The sequence below is a fragment of the Diabrotica undecimpunctata genome, chromosome 2 (genome assembly GCF_040954645.1).
Source record: "Diabrotica undecimpunctata isolate CICGRU chromosome 2, icDiaUnde3, whole genome shotgun sequence".
Taxonomy (NCBI): domain Eukaryota; kingdom Metazoa; phylum Arthropoda; class Insecta; order Coleoptera; family Chrysomelidae; genus Diabrotica; species Diabrotica undecimpunctata.
This window is the reverse complement of record NC_092804.1, coordinates 81603562-81626691: the sequence shown is the minus strand read 5'-3', so window position 1 is coordinate 81626691 and position 23130 is coordinate 81603562. Positions and strand designations below refer to the sequence as shown.

Below are 23130 nucleotides of genomic sequence, written 5' to 3'. Positions count from 1 at the left end.
ACAACTAATATATTTGTCTCTGGAATACTGCCTTATATGAATTCCTTAGGACTAATTTACCCATCTATACAGTGTGTGTAAAGTATGGAATAAATTCGAAATTTCCTAAATGAAAAACTTTTTTAAAAAAATCTAAAACACGTCGATTTTTAAATTTAATGTTTTACATTTTACAATAAAATTTAATTATACAAGGTAATACACATTACAGTGATGACGTCATCGGCTCTTTTTTTAAATCTAAAACCTTGTATTTTACATTTTTAGATTGATAAAAATGAGCTGATCTCAAAAAAGTATAATATTCGGGTCTAATGGATATAATTTGAGAGATATGCGCTTAGAAAATAAATTATTTAAATCATGAATGTGTTGCTTGTGTGAGTCCATTTCAAATAGGTAAAAGAAATAAATTAGACTTACTCACAATCAATTTAATTTTACTACCCAAAACGACCAGTTTCTCTTTCTAAAATTTGCAAAGAATCTTCAGGTCAAGCGGTACAAAGTAAATTAAATGCTGAAATTATAAAAAGCTCATATTAGGGTGCTGTCTTATAAAGATATAGATCAAAAAAGTTATAATAATTATGCTAATATTACATGTATGTGTTTATTAATATGCATAAAATTGATTTAGCAGACAAAGTAACAACCCACAAATTGGTAAGAGATAATCTATTGAATTGTAATAAATTAGAAATAAGCAAAATACTACTTACATGCCGGTATAAGAATTTTTATATAATGATTGGTGATACATAGTGCAAACTATCCTGTATTGCTGATAATGGGTGATCAAAATTAATAAATTATTTATTATTAATTGCAAAAAAAGTAGCCTACTTCTAGTTTTTAGTAAGCTGTAATTATTTTTAGTAGCGTTCAATAACAATTAAGTAGTACAATAATAATTGTATTAATTCGTGAATGTTCTGCATTATTGCTTAGAATTAATTTTAAGTAGAAATGAATTTGAGTGTAAAGCAAAGAATTGAAATACTCATGATGATTGGGTATGGAGACAAATCGCGAACTCAGATGGACGTGTGTAATTTATTTATTGCTAAATATACAGAAATACCCATCACGCAGTCAACAGTAAGTAAGATTGAAAAGAAATTTCGAGAAACTGGTACGGTTGAAAATGCACGCAAATCAGATCGTCTCTCTGTAAATTATGTTACAACATTAAATGTTCTACTTGCTTTTGAAAAAGATGCGCACCCTTCTGTTCGTAAGGTTAGTAGTGATCTCCATGTTTGCAAAACAACGGTACATAAAGTTCGTAAAAGTAAGTAAAATGAACAGTTGTACAGGAATTAAACGAGGATGATCCAGGTAAAAGGAAACAATTTTGCGAAATAATGTTGGATAACAGTCACCGAAACCCTCTCTTGGTTCAAAATATTATTTTTTCTGATGAGGCTACATTCAAATTAAATGGCGAGGTCAACTGTCAGAATTGTAGATACTAGGCAAAAAAAACTCCAACTGGACGCGGGAACATCATACACAATACCCGCCAAAGGTAAACGTACGGATTGGCATTGTAAGAAATAAAATTGTTGGACCCTACTATTTCGAAGGTAATTTAAACGGGCCAGCATACCTTTAGTTTTTAAGTGGGTATCTCGTACCTACTTAAGTTAATTTATTCCCCAGTACAATTAATCTTTTAGGTTTTGATAAAAGTTTATGGTTTTAACAGGATGGTGCGCCTCCGAATTATGCTTTAGATGTTCGAAGGTACCTAAACGAAATTTTTTCCAACAGGTGGATTGGAAGAGGTGGGCATATTAAATGGCCAGCGACGTCGCCAGACCTCAATCCTTTGGATTATTTTATATGGGGCATTTAAAGAATGTTGTTTACAAAACGAAACCTGCAAATATTGGAGATTTAAAAACAAAAATTCGTAAAGAAATAAACAATATTTCTCAAGAAAGCATAAACAAGGTTCTACAAGAATTTGTACAGCATTCGGGTTACTGTCAAATACAACAAGGGCTACAATTCGAACATTTAAGATTAAGTCATGCACTAATTACTGGATAACTTTCAAGTTATTTATTATAATTTATTTATAATTTATTAATATTATAAATCAATAAAAATTAATTTTCTAAGCGCATATCTTTCAAATTATACCCATTAGACCCCCAGTATTATACTTTTTTGGAATCAGCTCATCTTTATCGATCTAAAAATGTCCTAAAATACAGGGTGTTACGTTTAAAAAAAGAGCTGATGACGTCATCACTGTAATTTGTATCACCTTGTATAATAAAATTTTATTGTAAAATGTAGAACATTAAATTTAAAAATCGACGTGTTTTAGATTTTTTTAAAAAGGCTTTTCACTTAGGAAATATCGAATTTATTCCATACTTTACGGACACACTGTATAAATAAAAACGAATCTCCGAATGTTTGTACCCGCATAACTTCAGAACGACTGCACCAAATTAGATAATTCTTTTTTTTTGTTGTTGTTTTTGTTATTATCAGTAGGTTTGTGTAAAATATACTTTTCAAAAAAATGTACGGAAAGACTTTAAAATCATAAGTTTAAAACTGTTAAAATAAACTAAAATAAAATAGAATAAAATAGAGTAAAATATAAATACATAGAATAAAATAGATTAAACCAGAATAAAATAGAATAAAATATAATAAACTAAAAAGAAATAGAATAAAGTAAAATAGAACAAAATAGAATAAAATAAAATAAAGACATAGTTTTTTTTTGTACCTTACATGTTACAAAGAAAATTTATGGCGCACCATTAATATTTGACACTAAATAAAAATTATTCATATCCTTAATGACTTTATGAAAGAGAACAACAGTTACAAAGAGAAAAACCGTTACGTATTTGCCGAAATAGTTCGTACAAATTTTCTATAATTGAATCAACAACAGTGGATTGCGTACGATACTTTGATAGAAGCTATGAGCATTGAATCTGGTGGAATCTATTTCCTTGATGCTCCAAGATGGACAGAAAACACATTTATAATTTTATTGTTATTGGCAAGGATCAGATCGCAGTAGCCCTAGAGTTGGCTTATTAATGTAACGCCAGATTGCAACATCTCAAAAAATAGCACAATGCAAAGATTTTACAGGTATGAAAATTAATCGTATGGGATGAATGTACCATGGCGCACAAGAGGCCATTATAGGGATAGGAACAAATCAAAAACATTTTTGGTGGATCCATGATTCTATTGTCAGACTGTTCTTATTTAATAATTACTCCCCAATTAACTGCTACGGGCGAACTAAACGCATGCCTAACATCATCCAATTTATAGGGGCATGTAAAGACGCTCTAATTGACAAATAATATGCGAGTGTTTCTGCAACAGAATCAAAGTGTAATTGTGTCTTCGAAGCAGTTATTAGATATTGGAAAGTTGCTATTGGCACCTCGACCGACTTCATTTCATTACCCAGAGAGTTACTTAAAATACCCGACGGAGGAGCTTTTTCAACTTTAATACATTATTTAATTTTAGGGCGGTACAAAGTTTGCCGGGTCTGTTAGTTTATATGTATCTAGTTATTTAGCAGATATACATTTTTACAATATACAAAAAGCATATGATTTAACCTCCTCTATTGAACGCTTGGATAAGATGTAGACTACGGGAAGAAATAAAAGAGTACAAAGTAGATTTTTATACCATTAAGACGATGTTTATAATAACACAGGAGAGACTTTTCTAAAAGTAAACTGATGACGAAGGGTTAATATATCGTTCGTTATATAGCGTTTATAAAAATAATATGTTTATGTTTAATTTTGAATTATTTGTTTTACATGCCAACTTAAAAAATTAAATTTTACCAGTTGCTTACCAACCGTCCAATCTTTGGGTCAAAGTGAACAATCGGACGCACCCTATTGGAACAAGGGGAAAGAAAACAGTAGTACAAACACAAACACGTACTCTGAGAACGGTATTCCCAAGAAATTACAAATCGTTATATTATTCACTAATACTAATGGACAGTCCATTTAGACCGTCAACTGCGAAACATATATTCCATTTATCATTAGAGGGAAATGCCAAGCATTTGCCGTTTAGAATTTCCCGGTATATTTATGGCGTCTCTTAAAGTAATATTGTTGAGTATTATGTGATTAAGAGGAAATGAAAATGGCATGTTGATTAGATTATATAAATATTTTACTGTTTATCTATGCATTAGAAAATTGAAAATAAATAAATTCCTTCTAATACACGAAACATGTTGAGTAGTAATAGTAAGGTTTCAAGCTTTACCGCCATTTTTTGGCCTAGAGCCTCTGAATACGAGTTTTCATTAATTTCATTAGCCTCCATAAACGAAATTTTATTTTTGATCATAATATCTTTAATTTTTTGTTGTTTTAGGTAAGAAGGACAATTTTTTGAAACCGAAACATGTTCAGTACTCTTACAATGAATGCAACTAAGGTTTGAATTTTCGCAAGAGTGATTTTCATCTTTATTCTCTCCACATCGAATACATAAATTTTGAGAACTTCTAAACTGTTTTGAAATGTGACCCTATCTCAAACACCTATAACACTAAGTAAAACAATGGACAACAAACACTGGACAAAAATCTCGATTTATAATAAAATGCTGAGGCAGTATATTACCTTCAAAAGCTACAATAACAGTTCGTTTTGCAACATATTCAATTGTACCATTTTTTTCAACTTTTCTATGCATTCGTTTAATATTTAAGATACGTGAAGGAGATTCAATATTTTCCTGTAAATATACAGTATCAAATTGAGTATCAATATCCCGAATTAAACCCTTGCGTTCTAATAAGTGACCCGGAATAAAGGCTTTTAAATTTTCTTCCTTTAGTTTATTATTATTTATAAGACTATTTGCATCATCTATAGAAGCTACTACTACCTTAATTCTGTTCCTACCAATTCCCCTTACTTGAAGGATATTAGAAATTCCTAGCTTTTTGTACAAAATATGACCTATTGTAATTGGATGTAAGCGACCAAGATCGGTGTTATCTATCATTTCAATATATACAAAAATATTTTCAAGATTATACTTATCTGAATTTATATTCTCTATTTTTTAACGGTACCAAATTTTCTTCGGGCTCCATTACTTCAGATGACCTATAACAATATTCTTAGAGGCACTTAATTAAAAGTGTCCTCTAGTCAATGCCAGTCCCCATAATAGAGGAAAGTAATAAATTTTTAAGCACTATGCGAGTATGTTTTTATTAAACACTACAATTAAAAAAAACTAGCTGAATAAAATTAGTTTTAAATTACGCAGTATTGCTTTAAATCAGACGAAATAAACCTTAAAATGCAGAGATGTATTTAAAAAATGAAAATGATTTTATTAAATAAATATTATTTACAAAAATAATTGTGTTTCATATTCTTTTAAATATATTAAAGATAAGATAATTGTTTTCGGTGAGAATCCAACATGCCATCAGAATCATGGTCATTGCAAACATATTATTTTTGTACCTCATACCTATAATGATAACAAGGCTTTGTGGTTGTTTAGTAGTTATTCTGACAAAAATTAAGCCAAGCGAATATCTTCGCTTGACATTCGTGATATCCAAGATAATAGTAATCGGTAAAAAGTAATTTTATTATTTATTTATACGTGTAACTTTAATAAACAAAGGTGGTGTACCTATACATTTTATTAAAATTGAAAATGTTTACATCTTGTACAACTCTCCTCGTCGACTAAATGGACTCTTCCAACTATTTACAGAACTGTATTAAAACGCTTCTGTAGTGTAACACTTTTTTACCTCGTATATATTAAAACACCGAAAAGTAGTCTCAATCTTTTTGCGTCGCTGAGATTTATAATATAAATATTATTAGTCTGTTTATAATAATTTTAATTGCTATTTGTTTGATCTTGATTCAGCTTTAGGATATTTTGCTCATCAAATAAACATAAATCTTTCCGTTTATGTTTTGTTTATACCGAGTTAGGCGAATTATGTCACTATACGATGGACCATAAAAGCAGTCACTTTTATTGTTTGAGTCCGAATTTTCTTCTTAAAATTCGTTATCGTTATTTTTTATTCTTTTTTGTCATCGGAAAATAGTGTAAAGTGTAGTAGCAGTTAGGTGAAGCAGTTTAGGTCGGGACAGATAAGATCTCGGCATGTAGTTTTCAAAACCGACAATTTGTTTGCTTAATTTCAGTAAGAGGTGAATTCAATCTCAAAATGCTATTTGGCAGTCTTTGTTTAGTGAGTTAGTTAATCACCATCTTGTTGGAAGCTGTAGTCCATGAGAAGGGTTTAAAAAAACAGCGTTTAGAGGTCTTAAGAAGTGCACATGGTTTTAAGTGAGAATTAAGCAGCCGATTTTTGAGGAATATATTTTGTTATCATCCAGACTAATCTGAAGCCCAATTCAATATTTGACCTACATAAGATTTGTCCATTTTGTGTCTTCATGGGTCCATCCAGATCATTTGCAGCTTGTGTAGGACAGTGTGTTTGATTTGTATTCAATTCCAAGGTAATAAACTTTCTTAATAATTTAAAAGGAAATACGGAAATACACAGCCAGCGTAGATTTTCATCCTTAAAAATTGTTTAGGAAAGAAAAGCCTTTCTTTCTATCCAGCAAGAGGATTTTTTTAAAGGCGTCTTATTTAAATAGTTTAGGAATCTTCTTGTGTTTGTTGACCATGAAATCTCTGTTAGTATTTTTTTTATTTCTTTTTTGGTGTAATTAGTTTCCCAGTTCCTCAAATAAAGAAACCTTATTCACGACCCAACCCACCAACCAAAACAAGAGTAGCCGTTCGCAAACGTTTCAGTTTATTTGCTTACCCTATCTCCAGCCCAGTAATTTTTCAGTTCCCCCTTTCAACCTCCTATAAGCAATTTACATTGTAACAAGTGACACCCAATGTGGTAGGCAAATTAAATTGCTTCAGTAGTACAAGTAGCGCCACGAAATACGCTGAGTTTTTAAATATATTAAATTTAAAGAATATTTTGCCGATTGATATTGAAGCGGGAACTAAGATGTGTACGAAACCTAACCATTCTTCTATAATTGCTACACTTGAAAGCAAGAATTACCGGAGGAATCATTTTAGTGAATGTGAGCTACCAACACTTTGCACAGTTAATACTTATTTTCAACTTAATAATGATTTCTATAAGCAAAATTTCGGATTAGCCATGGGCTCATCCTTATCTTCATTATTAGCAGATATATTGATGGAGGATTTTAAACAAAACATGCACTATGCACAATCAAGACAAACAACTCACAGTATGGTGGAGATATGTAGATGATGTGTTCTCCATTTGGTCTCATGGACCAGAAACATTGAATAAATTCCTGATAGACATCAACAATAAAGAAGCAACAATCCACTTTCTTTTCTGGATGTGCTAATCACAAAAGTGAGTACAGAATATGCAACCAAAGTTTACAGAAAACCAACACACACCAACAGATATTTAAAGTACCAGTCAAATCACGACGTAAATATCAAAAAAATTATTATCAGATCATTATATGATAGAGCCCAAAACATTCTACATTCTCTAATGAAAAGGCATTTTAGAAAGAAAAAACCCGATAACAAAAGGTTTAACAAAAAACGATAACCCGTCGTCATTTATAAACAAGGAAGTCCACAAGACAGAAGAAAAAAAAAACAACAGAACACCACAAGGAATCCAGAAACACTCACAAGAATGGACTCAAAGATAACAACAATACCATATGTAAAAGGCTTATTAGAAATAATAAAAAGGATAGGATATAAGTACAACAACATTTGAAACAACCAATAAACTCAGATCTATCCTATCCAGAACCAAACTTAACAACACACAAGGAAAATTAAAGATTTTCATCTACATACCCTGTTAATGCAACCAACTTAATCTGTGGGAAACTGCAAGACCACTAAATGTCAGGGCATGAACCATACTTCAAAAACAGAGACTTCGACAAATCATAGATATGCAAACATGTATGAGACAATGAATACATAGTACAACGGAATGAAAGAGAAAAATCGAAGAAGCCGCACTGATCCTACTCGATGAAGAAAAATGTGTAGCAAACGCATCAGCAGAATGTAGTACTGTGGTTGCCAATAATAAATAAGAAGTCAACAACAAGAACATCCCATCAACAGCGGATTAATAAAGTCTCGAGACACATCGTCTACAATCATACACATTACATATGCAACACACAATACACAAACGCAATAAACGAAGACTCACAAAAACGCAAAAAATGCATACAAATAATGCAGAAACATACAGATTTAATCAGAATTTGAAGTTCTGTAGCACAAAAAATCCATCCTAGCTAAAGCATGGCTGTTGACTACAACAACGCTGCCAATTACGTCAACTTTCAATTTTGAAAAGACATAACCTCTTCAACAGCATTGGCGGTTATACACCCTTTTTAACACAATTTTTAAATAATCTTTTTTTGAAAACGATTTCCGCGCAGGAAATCGAAACGTCAAATTTTAAGTTAAAGACGTAATTTTAATTACAATCAATTGTGGCTTAATCCCATATAAGCCGGTCACATTAACCAGAGTAAATTTGAGCTAAGTGTGAACCCCAGAATATTATCGAATCGATGGCGAAACGATTATCTAAGATTTTACACAATGTGTGTTTTCATAGTGGGATATAACTTTCAGATATAGAATATTATATAAAAACGATACCGATTTTTGCTTTAAGTTACATATTTAGGGTTGGATGCTAAAAACATATTCAGTGTTTAAAATTTCTGAAAATTTGGTATTAAAAATTTGATGTTGTCTTCAAAACAATGGCGTAAAGTAAAATATAGATCCTTTTTTCTGTTTTTGCATAAGTTATTATATAAATCACTGATTTTTTAACATATAGAAAAGTAAACAGTTTTCAGACTCACTTTCAGTTAATTAGGTGTAGTAGATGTAATCGGTTTACTCTTACTATGTCTCACTTTCAATGATTATGTAATAATTTTGAACTTCTAAATAATAGGGATTTATATACATTTTTCCTTTCCAATATGTATTTTTTCAATTAAATTTTGTAAATAAATTTCGCCTTTTTTATTGCCTTCCCTTAACTGAGCGTAATCCTACATAGCCGGGCAGGTGTACATTAACCTCAAATCAAGGGGATGTAGGGTGAAGGGGGTTGAATGACACTTCCAAACGGGGATATGCCGCCAGAAACACCTGGCCATCGTTTTCGAATGACTCCCTGTCAATTATATGCCATGTCGAGCTCAATATCGAGAAATAATTTGCCAGACAGAAAGCCATCATTATTGGGATAACGGACATGTACTGTTGCTATTGTTAATCTAATGAAATTTATAGAGATGGAGAGATTATGTCAACAGGGGTTAAGGTGGCGCAAAAATATTCAACGGTTTAAGTACGCGCGTTCATTCTTACGATAATTGGGTCAACAAAAAATTTATTGTCAGAGAAGAGATAAAAGATAAATTTGGCTCAACTGATGCTCATCATATTTTATGCTTTCATGTATCACGTTTAATGACCATTTATCGATTAAGTACTCGATTAGTTTTAATATTTATAATACTATTTATTATATGTAATAGCATTACGTTCGATTTAAAATTAGAAGTGTTCATCGTCATTTTCGTTACCTTTATGCAGGGTTTAGCCTAAATATATTTCTGCACAAGTTTCTATCTTGGATCATATCAATATAACTCCCCTTCACAGATATGTCACGTGTGACGTTAAACGTACGTTAACCATCTTAACATAATAATATGATCTCTTATTTTAGCATTAATTGGATTCACAACTAAATGTTCTTAACATATTCAATATTCAGATTATCCTTTTTTGTCACCACGTTTAGTATAAAATTCTCATTTTCACCACATTCACACGTGGTTTTTTCCTTTGTAACCACCCTACGTTCAGCATCCTGTATATCATAGCTGGTCTTAGGACGTATTTGTCAAATTTTCAGTTTAGTTTTATAGAAATCTTTCTGTTACACAACACAGCACTGACCTTCTTCTATTACATTTATATTTAATTAACTCCATTGTCTGCATCTTCATTTTTACAGCCTTCTGCTTCAGCTGCTTTTGCTTCCATTTTGGCGACCTTATAATTTTAAAGAGATTTGTGTCATCTATTTTCTTGTCACTCTTTTTGCAGATTACTAGTTTTCTTTTGACAACTACCTGGTTCCTTTATTGTCAAATTTCTTTCTTGAGGTTTTTCTACTACTTATATTATGTTTTATACCTACCTTCATGTTTTAGCTTGTTTATTATTTAAATTTTACATTAGATACGGGTTGAGTTTACCAAAAATAAGCTGAGTATAGGCGCAAATGTCAACCATGAAATAAAATATTTCAGTTTGGCAGTGTTGGGATGTTTTTATAATGCATATGTTGTATGCTTCAAATATAAAGAGAGAAATGCTTTTAAAAAATACATTTTGATTAAACTATTTTATGAATTCTGCAATTTTTAATTTATATGAAACAATAACAAGTAAATATTTGTCTCTTTTGAGATTAATTGCAAACATCTGTTGCAATCTGGCAACTGCTGATTTGAGGATTGCCAAATCTATCCCCTAATCTGTCAAAGGGTAATTGCCAAAAAACAATTCTAATAATTAACTGCAATTAATCTCCAAAGAAACAGATAATTCTTGTTTTATATAAATCAAAATTGCAGAATTCATAACATAATATAAACAAAATGAACTTATCTTTTTATATTTGAAGCATACAGCATCTACATTATAAAAACATGCCAACACTGCTAAACCGAAATTTTTTGTTTTATGTTTGACATTTGCGGCTATAATCAGCTTGTACTTTTGGTAAACTCAACCTTAGATACGTATTGTTTTTGACCTTTTAACATTCAAAGACATTTTTTTATTCAAAGTTCAACACAAATCATAGGATACGCGGAAGACCTAGCATTGGTAGCACGTGAAAAACAAACGCTAGAAGACACACTTCTAACGTTGATAAGAGAAGCAAAAAACAGAGGACTAAGAATCAATCAGAAGAAATTAAAATATTTGATAAGTACAAATATAAGATAAAGATAAGATTACTTTAAATACTTCTGAAATTATTTAAAGGATTAGAAAACATAAAAATTGCCACTAGAAATATTAAAACCATAGGACATTTTTACACTAAAACTAAAGATCCTTTAACAACCAAGGAAAGTTCTAAAATAGTGTATCACATACCTTGCTCAGACTGTAATAAAGTTTATATAGGAGAAACTTCTCGCACATTACACAACAGAATTATTTCTCACCAAAGTGATGTAAAAACAAACAAATCACAAGATTGTGAATAAGCCGATCACTCCATCAATCTAAATCACACATTTAATTTTTCACAAGCTTCAATTCTAGAGATGCAGAAAAATGAACAGAAGCGGTTATATTTAGAAATGACACATATACATAAAAATAAAAAATGTATAAATAGAAACTCAGATACTGACAAATTAGGTAACATTTATTGTTACATATTAACATATCAATAAAAAATTTGCATAACATCATAATCTCATTTTCTATCGATATCCCAACATTAAAAAATTCATATAGGTATGCTTAAGCTAAACTGACTGGACTAATTTATTTTTCATCGACAATCAAATTAATAATAATAAAAACTATTGTTACTTATTTTGCTTTCCTTATAAAGTAACTGTATATTCATTCATATATATAATTAATCAAACCAACATGACAATGACATATATAGTGACAGTATAGTTATTTTAAGAAAAACTTTTAAAAAATTTTAATATATGTGTAATGTTTTGTTTTATAAAGTACAACATAAACTGTAATCTCACGACTAGTAAGTAAGACAATTAATAATTATAACAAGATAATTTTTATATTAATTTGTTCACAGATATCTTAAAAAAGAATTAAAATAAATTCGAAAGCTTGACAGTAAGTCAAAGAGTTTTCTTTGTCTTGTGGGCCAAATAGACTGACTGCATCCTCAATAATCACCACTTTATATATATATATATATATATATATATATATATATATAATATCAATAATAATATAAACTACGAACTTGTTAAATTGTTACACGATCATTTCAGGAAAAAGGGCATATTATTCCCTAGCAACGGTGCTTAAGTCAAAAATACTCTCAAAAGCAGCAAAAATAAGAGTATATAAAACAAGAATTTACACCAAAACAACAAGTGGAAGCGAGACATACGACGCTGAATCAATGTGAAGCAACAAAGATACCGTTATTGAAACGGAAGATAATACAGACTACCTTTGGGCCTTGTAGAGACAAGACAACAGGAGAAAGGAGAAAAAGACATAATCGGGAACTCCTGACACTCTATGGAGATACAAACATAATAAGATGAGCGGGACATACACTAAGATCGAGTGATTAAAAACTCCTCCATTTACCATTTTGGGAGAAAGGCCTGATCGTAGAAGGTCAGTTGTTTCCTAAGAAAAATATGGAAGGATACTGTAACAACCGATCTACGCAACATGGAAGTACAACAATTGGAGATAACTTTACAAGAACGACAATAAATGGAGAAAAAAAGTAAACGCTGCCAAGACTCATCTAGAGTTGTAGATATCATGATGAAGTTCTATAAACACTGCGCTGGTTAAAAAAAGAGGCCGAATCACACTTATGCATTTGAAAGACCTTTTCATTATAATAATAGAAAGATTTATATTATTCGGATTCCGGCTATATAATTTAAACCGAAAATAACAAAATTCAGTTTGGCAACATTATATAAAGAACAAGTATTCCAGGATATCAACAGGGCCGGTATTATGCTTTAAAATTCTAAATTACGTAAATTATTTTCTTACAATGTTTTATCAATGTTGTACCAATTAAAATAAAAAAGGTATGATTTTAAATAGAAAATCATGTATATGTACATTTTCCATGTTATATCAAAATTGAATAATCTAAACTCATACAAGTATCCAATATAGAAATATATTAAACCAAATATAAATAAGTACAACAGTAAATAAAGATCTATTTTTTATTACTTACAACCCTATTCGGAATCACTGTGGCACAGTATACCACTGTCATCACTGGTATTCTCTATAGTTATAATTAAAATAGTTAATGTTGTTAAATATTTAGCGTATTTGTTTTCCACTCCCATTACGCCGTATTCAATGACATTTTTACAACTTGCCGCTGTAAGGTTTTTACTTCTTCTGCAATTAATTGGGGAACAGCCGATGAAAATTTAGGGGCCACATTTTTTTCTTATATTTCCTTTTAATTGCGCCCATAATAATTCTATTGGATTTAATATACAAAAATAAGGAGGTAGTCTATGCACGGTATGTCCATTATTGGGAGTCATCAACAAAATATTTCTATTGAAATTACTTACTTAGTAATATCTAATAATTGCTTTTTCATATATGTCTCTTCAAAATACAAATCTTCCTTATATAGAAATTTTTGCAATTTTGGATTTGTTCCCGTAGAAATCGGTATTTTTTAAATTAATCTGGAATGGTATGAAGCATTGTCCATGCCTAGTACGATGTTTCTGGTCAATTTTGGTAGAAGAGTTTTTTAAACCAAGACTTAAAAAGACCACAGTCTACACTATCGAGGTAGTCCAATGACGCACCTTTAATTTTTTTATCAGATATCGATAGTGCGTCGTTGATCCATCCGTTTTCTCCACCGCAGTGTAAAATAATAATTCTTTTACTTTTATTTAATGGTGATGCCACTGAACATTTGTTGTTTATCTAGCCATTTTTTAAGGTGTAAAATAAAATTATTTTACTGCTTTCCGTGAGTGCCCGGCGTTTATCTATAGTTCTATACTTAAAATTATTAGCTTTAACGAAAACGCGAAGTGTTGTTGCTTCGCGTATAGGTTGAATCAAGTGGCTTTCTATTTTTTAAAACTTGCCACTATCTTTTCTGTTTTTTCTTGATGTATATTTCCTTCCTATAATGGCATATACGGTTGATTTCGGCACTTTTGTTAAATAATAGTTTCTGTAATGGTCTCGAATTTTGTAAGTTCAGGGCATGGTCCTTCATACACATTTTTCACTATACCATTGGGATCGTTAGAAAGATAGTAAATATTTCGCTTGCGTTCCACATAGTCGCCCTGTACATTTATATGTAATTGATAAAAATCTTCTTCTATTAGTCCTTCAACCTCATTCTCGAACTTATGGTTTTCACAAGGAAGCCACATATTAAAAGTATCTACCTACGTTATTTCTAATTAAAGAATTTTCACTACAAAAAGCACACGCAACTAAATCTACCACAAGCTAAGTTTGAAATATATCTGAAGAACATTATTTCTTGTTCCCAACTGTTCGCAGTGATAAGTAATGATATAAAAACGTGTTAAAACAAAAAAAATCAGTAACTAAAAATGTTTTCTACTTGGATCAATTTATACAGCAAGCACAGATATGTTTAACTAGTATACATTATAATAAACCCAAAACACATTTTTTTTGTTACGGCTATGAAAGTACTTTATGTGATCCTCTGCCTAATTCTTATATAGACTTGATAGTTAATACACATTAAAAGCACCTTTTGCACCACATTAAAAAGAATGTAATAAGATGTTAAACGTTTCTTTATTTCTTATAGTGAACTAACTAAAGTAACAACGTGTAACAGCTGTGTAAACTTACAGAAAAAATTCAATGTAAATAATTTTCAAGCAAGAAGGGTCAGTAACCTTGTGAATGTTGTTTAACGAATTCTCAGAAACTCAACATTTTATAAAGAACCATCATAAGTAACACAAACATCTTTCTAATGAAGAACCCGAAAAAATTTATATAAATAGTATAAAATGTCCCAATTATTCACTGGTTTAAAATAAAAGATCTTGAAATTTTATTATAATTAAGCCGTGTGACGTTTCGATTTTCACTTCGTGAATCCTTCTCAAAATATAAAACATTAATAAATTAAATAAATTTTGTTTTTGTTGCTTGAAAAACCATCAGGGTTTTCTAACTCTAATGCTACAAATTGGTCGCATTGCTCCTGTAGTGAACATTTCCAAAGTTAACATGCTCCTTTTCTAACTTGGCTGCACCGTACTGAAAACGACCACTAGTCAGAAATACACATATACGGTTGCCTTCCATCTTATACACATATTTTATTATGTTTTTTCTTTTGTTGCTAGCTATAATCATGCATTCTACCTTTATTTTACTATTAACTAGAATTAACATTTTTCTTGTTGTTTGAAACGTTTTAAACGCTTGGCATTTCTTTCCTCAGGCATCTTAGATTCCTCCGTGAATGTGTTAGTTGTTGCTCTGGAAATATCAGAGTCTTTTAACATTATTGCCACAAATTGGTGGCATTGCTCCTGTAGTGATCCTTTCCGAAGTTAACATGCTCCTTTTCTAACTTGGCTGCACCGTACTGAAGACGACCAACAGTTAGAAATACGAATATACGGTTGCCTTCCATCTTATACACATATTTTATTATATATTTTTTTCCTTTGTTGCGAGCTATGCCGATACATTCTACCATATATATATATATATATATATATATATATATATATATATATATATATATATATATATATATATATATAGATAGATATATATATATATATATATATATATATATATATATATATATATATATATATATATATATATATATATAAACATATAGAAAAAGTTAATGCAAGTGAATAATAAAAGTAAAATGTAATGGCATGTCTGGCAAAACAGAAAACAAAATAGGTATATACCTATGGTATGTCCAAACGAAGTGCAAAACTTTTGAAATTTTATAGGGACAATTTATGTGGTAAGTCAATTATAATAAAAATATGTAAGTAGTGTTGTCCAAATTTTGAGGTTATGTAAAGAAAATTCACAATGTCGTGGACCTGACGTAATCATTTAGTGACGTCGATCTACGAACAAAACAATGTATAGCATTTTTCATATAAAAATGCTTGCACGTCACAATTTATATAAAGTGACGTCACTTATATTTAAAATTTCCAGAACGTCAACCTTAGAGTTTAAATTTTACTAACACAGCTAATAATACGAAACCCATACGGAACTGCTCGATCTTTCATAGGCGTCAACATGGTGTAATAATCAGAAAAATGTAATCATCATTCTATTGGAAATTTTAGAATTATATTGATTAAATAACCAAAAACATTTGTTATTATTAATAATATAAATTTTATGAAATAACTGTAGTCTAATATTTCACAAAATAATAATTTTAATTAAATAGATTAGACAATTGTACGCAACTGATACGAGAATACTTATTGACAGTTCAGCGTGTGGCAAAAGTGTATAAAGTGTTGCCGCTTTTTTAGAGTAAAAATTTTGTTTATGTTTTGATTTCTTACACAATTTGATAATAATATAATATATATTAATAAATTGTATTTGTAAATACATATTAAATTTAGATTAATAGTTTTAAAAACTATGTATTGTTGTGTATTGTGATTGTGCTCTGCCAAAACAAATAAATAGTCTGTAGAAAGCTCATAAGCTTTCATATGAGATAGATTATTTTGAACAAGAAATAATGGCGGGACGTTTTTACTATTAAAGCCCTAAAAGAGGTAAGTTTAAAATTTAGAATATATAATTTTGTATTAAAATGTTTTCTTATGTATTTTAGTGTGTTTCAGAAGTCTTAAAACTAGTGTATTTACTGTTAATATAATAGTTTAACAAATAGTTGACATTTTAAAAATTCCTCAATTACTAACTATTCTGATGTTTTGGCAACGCTGTGGGATTCTGACGTCGTAAATCTTGAATGACGTGCAAGCATTCTTATATGAAAAATGCTATAATCAGGTATTGCTAAAAACATGCAGTTCTCTTTAGTGCATTATCTTAGCGAGACAGAGACGAACTAGTTTTTGCATTAGTGAAATAGCTTTATTATTTTTATTTTTTTTTGCGAACAATCGTTTTTAACATTTTACAGTGATATCCTAAATCTGATGGGAATATTTTTTCCAAGGAATTCGAGGTTTTCGTCTCGTATAAATATATTTTGCTGAATTTAAAACCAAAATCCTATTATGTTTCTATCCTACATTGATCTGTTATTTATTTATTTGTCCTCTAATTTTTTTTTCAGTTCTTAAAAGGTTTATTTGTTAGTCAAATATTTTACACAGCAATTCTTATCGGCAATGAAGACGGGAAGTCGTAAATTTATATTTCATCTTTCAATGTGAGATAAAATAAAAATGCGATGACTAACTGGAATGTTTAAGAATAGATAAACATAATATGTCATGTTTATTGGAAATACTCGACACCATTAGCACGTGCAAATCCTACTATGTCGCCTAATTTCCTATCTATGAAATTAAAATGGTGCATGTTTTTAGGGTACATTTATTTTTTCGGGCATGCGTATTTACGAGGTACACGAGGTTTTGAAACATGTTTTCGAGAGTATTTCAAAAATTATGACATATAAGGTTCTGAAACTGTTTTCTTGTTGCATGTTCAAGTTTAATATTGCCGTTATCTTGACGTTTCGATTTCTACTCTGGAAATCGTTCTCAAAAAAAGATTATTTAGATATTTATTGAGTAGAAAGTATAATACCCCGTAAACAATTTTGCGGTATTCTTCTATCAAATGTTTGTAGTTAAAAATGTAATTATCATTACAATCAATGTATTATAACTTGATCCCATATTTAAACGCAATATTTAATAAATGAGTTTTATTGATAAATAACTTAAGTACTTAATAAACTATTCTAAGATTATAAAGTATTTCTTTCAATACATGTTAAATTTACAACAATTAATGAGATAAGTAGTCACAAAATTCAACTGAACAAAATATAATATCCGAAGAGAAAAAGTATTTCGAGGAAAAGGATAAAATAGATGTAAATAATGATGCTACCGAGATAAATGTAATAGAGGATGGTTATTATGATGGATACGATTCTGAAAAGGATCCCTCTTCTTAAAAGATCGTAAAAATAATTTCCAAATGGTCACGACCAAATAGTAGTTGAACTATCCATAGTATAACTATGAATTAGTTCAAAAAATATTCAGAAAAAAAACAAATCTGAAAAAGTTTGTAAATAATATTCTCACAATTTAAATTATTTTGCCAAAAACCTGCTTGTCCAAAATAAGGCAATTAAACTCTTTAAATATTGCGGCTTGCAATCATGCTGCTGTAGCAATTTTTGAAAAATGTTATATAGCATTTTTAAAAGAGGTCAGCACTGAAATAGATGTATGAATTTTCATCAATAACATGCTTTAATGTTTCAAGCTTTAAAGTCGACTTTACACTACATGATTTTATCATTATGACAATATCATATGAGATTTGTTATGATTCCTAGTTTGTATGATGTTTTAAAAAATCGTGTTTACACTGCATGATAAGTTATGACTTATGATATGAGTGACAAAGAGTGAGGTTTTATTGATTTGTCTTTTTGTTTATGGTCATAGATATATTAGACACAGTATAGGTATCAACTATTAGATTTTTAAACTATTATAATGGAAAATAAATATTTGATTGTATTGGCTTCCCGACTTTTAATAATAATACGCCGGCAACAACTGCGTACAGCGTATAGCAGTAAGAAGAAAAAGATCGGACGCCTTTGGGCTCGCAGGTGGCTCTTACGCAGTGTTGTTAACTCTACGGATTTATCTGTAGATCTACGGATTTTCGAAATTACTTAGGATTTTCGGATATCGATCACATTTCTACGGATTTTTCAGCTGCAGCAATCAAGAATAAAATTGGGATTTTTTACTCTTAGCTTTTTATAAAAATAGAATTTTTACTCTTAGACTCTTAGCTTTTTATAGAAATAGAAGTATTTATCAAATAATTAATTGACATCTAGTCCTCTGTAATGCCGTGAAATGATGAATTTCAAATTTCGTAACAGGTGAATCCTCGGCGCTTAGGGGAATAACAGTGATCTCAGATGGAATGCTAAGATTTACCTTGGGGACTCCCCGTCCTAACATTATAAATATGAGCTATTTGGAAATCTACTGTTTAAATTTGTTAAATTCGTAATTGTAATTTGATACCTAAACCATAACAATTAACATCATTCGGTATCGGCACTTATTAGTAACAATAAATCATTCACCAACTCTTAAACTTTTATGTAAATATGGTAAATATTATGACCTAAATTCTGATGTGAGCCTTTGGTGCCATAAAATTTGAAAACGATTTGAATTATGGATGTTTGGAATAATAACTTCGACCTAATTATTTACGGTCTTTAACTTTTAAACAGTGATTGCCATGCCAGTAATCAGTGTAAACATCCTCACTGTTTACGTTGAATTAGATATATGTTAAATTTTTTGTATGTATTATATAATATATAAAATAAAAATAAATCTACTGTTTTTGAAAGGAAATCTCTTGTTTTGTATTGCCCTTTTCTCCTGTTGTTGAAAATATCCATCTGGCAACACTGTACCAAGCACATGTTTCTGTTCTACGGATTTCTACGGATTTTTGAAGCGACCTCTACGGAAATATTCAGTTGCAGAGTTAACAACACTGCTCTTACGAAGAAATCGTGGACAGGGTATATTAAATTTAGTGTTGATATTATACCAAATTAAAAATAATTAATAAAGAAACTAAACTAAAAGTATGACTAAGAAGATTATAAAACACTAAACTAAGAATAAAATAAACTAAATAAATAATAAAAGAAAAATACGACACAATAGCACACATTAGATAATAGGTTCAATATCAATGCAACAAACAAAAAATAAATAAATAATGTTGTCTCTCGGTAAGGGAATGTTGCTGAATTGACATAAGAATAAGGCGCGATATGTAAATATGTTCGTGTTAGTATTATTACCGAAAATCATATGATTTTATCATACGGAATAGGTACCGTCCTATTCTCCTGTGACAAGCTATGACGAGCCGCATGACAGTGCTAATGACAAAATCATATGACAAATCACACAGTGTAAACATGTTAATTTCACTTCATGACCAAATTATATGACAAATGACATGAAAAATTATGTAGCGTAAAGTCGACATAAGTTAAGACATAGATACCAAGAAAAACTGCACATAATTTTGTAGTCAAGCACTAATTTAATTGTCCTTCATAAAAATCAGTCATAAATTCACATGTATAGCCAATGAAGTCACAAAAAAAACTAGAAATTGAAATGGATCTCCAACAAAATAAGACTCAGTGTGCTAGAAATTTCCTAAGAAGTGACACCTGAAAAAGCAAACAATGGAAACGCGCCGGTCATCTGTTTCGATCTGATGAAATCGTTACCTAAAACTATACTTATTTACTTAGATTACTAATTATGGATATATGGTTTCAATATTCATGAAACGACAACTAATAACTCGTTGATGTTTAAGTAGGATGAAACCATTACATCTAGGGGATTTCGAAAAGTGGATCTTACATATTATTTTACAACCAGAATTTCGTTAAATTCGAACGACTTATGTATTCTGATCAATGTGGACGTCATAATCGTAATATTAAGATGTTATTGTTACGTAATTGCATATCCACATCTCCACATTTTAATGTCAAAGAAATAAATTCACATATTCCAGTCATTAAGCATGCTAAAAAGAAAACTCTTTTCACACTGCTGAAAATATCAAATTTTCTAAACAAAAGTGCTCGAAAATAATATAGCTATCAGACAAGTTTCTAACGAAAAACAAAAGTGGAGTGGGTCAATATCTAATGGTTGAAGTTTAGGAAAGACTTTTTCAACACTACCTAATATACCGTCGACAAATGACAAGGTTTATTTGGAAACAGTAGATCTTAATAACAAAAAATATATTTCCACTTAATAAAATTTTTCATACAACATACACACAACACAAAAATCAGATCTTTGGCTGAACGAACCGGAGATACAGAAATTGGACGTTTTGAAGATTTTATAATGTTAACGTGCAAACAACAAAAACAATTTTGTGAACAACAATATGTTATATTATTATTTAATATGATAATGCTTTGTAATAAAAATAGTAAAAACAACATAAACGGCGTCAAGAAAACTCAAACAAAAAACGGGAAGTGCTGTTATGAAAATGAAGACAATAAGAAACTAGCCGAGATAAAGCTTATATATTACATTCTTCTGAGAATTGAGTTTCAAGTAGAATAATAATTCTATTTTGAACATACAGCAGAGACAAATTTCAAAAGATTCAAGTGAATGTGACCTGATTTATCATAATTCTGAATAACAACAACTATTAAACGTTGAAACTTCTGTGTCTTGAATATTTTCATTGTGGAAATACCTAGGTATAGAACGCCGAAATAGAATAAACCAAAATATGCTTCAAATTGCTAGAACGTCAAGAACAGGTAAAAAGGGGCCGATTTTACTAAGAAGGCTATTGTATAAGAATACACTGGTGTATTATTATATACAACTGGCTTTTTATAATATTATCTATTTTGTACTTACTGATCATATAAATGTACATTCTATTTTATTACATCTACAATGTTTATATATTTTCAATGGGGCATAGTAACGACCCTATACTATTATTTGGTTGTACATAAATACCGTTTGCTTACTCAATAACTTCATTTAAAAAATAAATACCTACCAAGAAGAACTTGAAATTAAAACAAATACATCCAGCGTGAAATAACTAAAAATTTCGCTCCAGGGTCACTCACCTTTTGTATTCTGTTTACCCAGATCACACAAACCCAACATTTCATGTGGATCCATTATTAATAACACAAACACTGCAGTATACACATTATTCAAACATTGGACCGATATTCTTCTCAACATTATCGCACAAACCACTATCACATTAAAAACACATGTTTATGGTACTATTGTACTAAAAACCTAACTAATTATTCCACCTGTTGTAGCTTTGGGTACATTAGAAAATTCACGTATTTTACAGACAAAAATATACCAAAAACACGTGCGCCTCGCTCTGACAGTGAACTGTATCTGGTGAATGAGCGTGAGTGCTTCTGTGCTTCATCCCTTGGAATTTACGGATGTTATTTTCCCCTCCTACTAATCGCAGGACCGGTTCGGCACACAACCATTAAATTTTGACATAATACTGGCGAATATTATTTAAATTTAAATTAAACACTATAAAATAATATAATTTTGGAGGTGAAAATTCTGAGAGATATTGGATAACACCCTCTTCTGTGCTTGTTATAGTTAATTATGAAATATAAATATATCCTCTAACCTGCTGTTAACTTAGTTAACTCGTTAGTGTTGGTATATCCTGGTAAATTACTGGTAGTAATATAATTACCAGTAAATACTGTATAATATAACTTACCAGTAAATACCAGTATATACTGGTAAATTATTCGTTTAAAATTGTAACCAGATCTTACTGCATTCTACTGGTGTGTTTGCTACACAAGTTGTTTTATTTAGAAGTGCTTCGTTCCTCTTCCACTTCTTGTTATCTTTGTTTCTGCTTCTAATTTAAGATTGATCCTCATCCTAACACTTAAAGGTATTGAAGTTTGCCCCAGATAAAAGTTGTTGCATTCACAAGGTATATTTTAAATGCAGTTCTTTGATATTTGCTGAATTTTGTTGGGTTTTGGTTTTCAATAAGATAGATCTCACGTCATTGTTCACTTTAGATGTTGATGTTCTAATGTTGTTGTAATATCGTGTTTAATGCGCATCCTTTTTATTTTCCATCTGGATATTTCCAACACCAAAAAAGTCCCCTCCCCCCAATAGACATACATTACAAATCCAAAAGTGTAATCATGGCTAATTCCTATAAGACTGGGGCCAAATACATCAACTGTCAAATTTGTACTCTCGACAATCATAAACATTTATAACTGACAGATAATTTTTGCAATTTTTATTTCACAATTTCACAAACGATTGAAAACCATTTCAGGACTGGAAATCGAAAGGTAAAAAAAAATAAAAAATGTAAAATTCATTACAATTA

At 30.2% G+C, this 23130-nt stretch overlaps 1 protein-coding gene across 1 annotated transcript in view; it reads right to left on the bottom strand.

The window, feature by feature from the left end:
* Positions 1 to 22125, bottom strand: part of LOC140434695 (uncharacterized) — a 647172-nt gene extending 625047 nt beyond the window's left edge. The window contains exon 1 of the mRNA XM_072523141.1: positions 21845 to 22125. Within this exon, the coding sequence (XP_072379242.1) occupies positions 21845 to 21965 (121 nt within the window). The 5' untranslated portion in view covers positions 21966 to 22125. The remainder of the gene's footprint in view (positions 1 to 21844) is intronic.
* Between the last annotated feature and the right edge of the window lie 1005 nt (positions 22126 to 23130).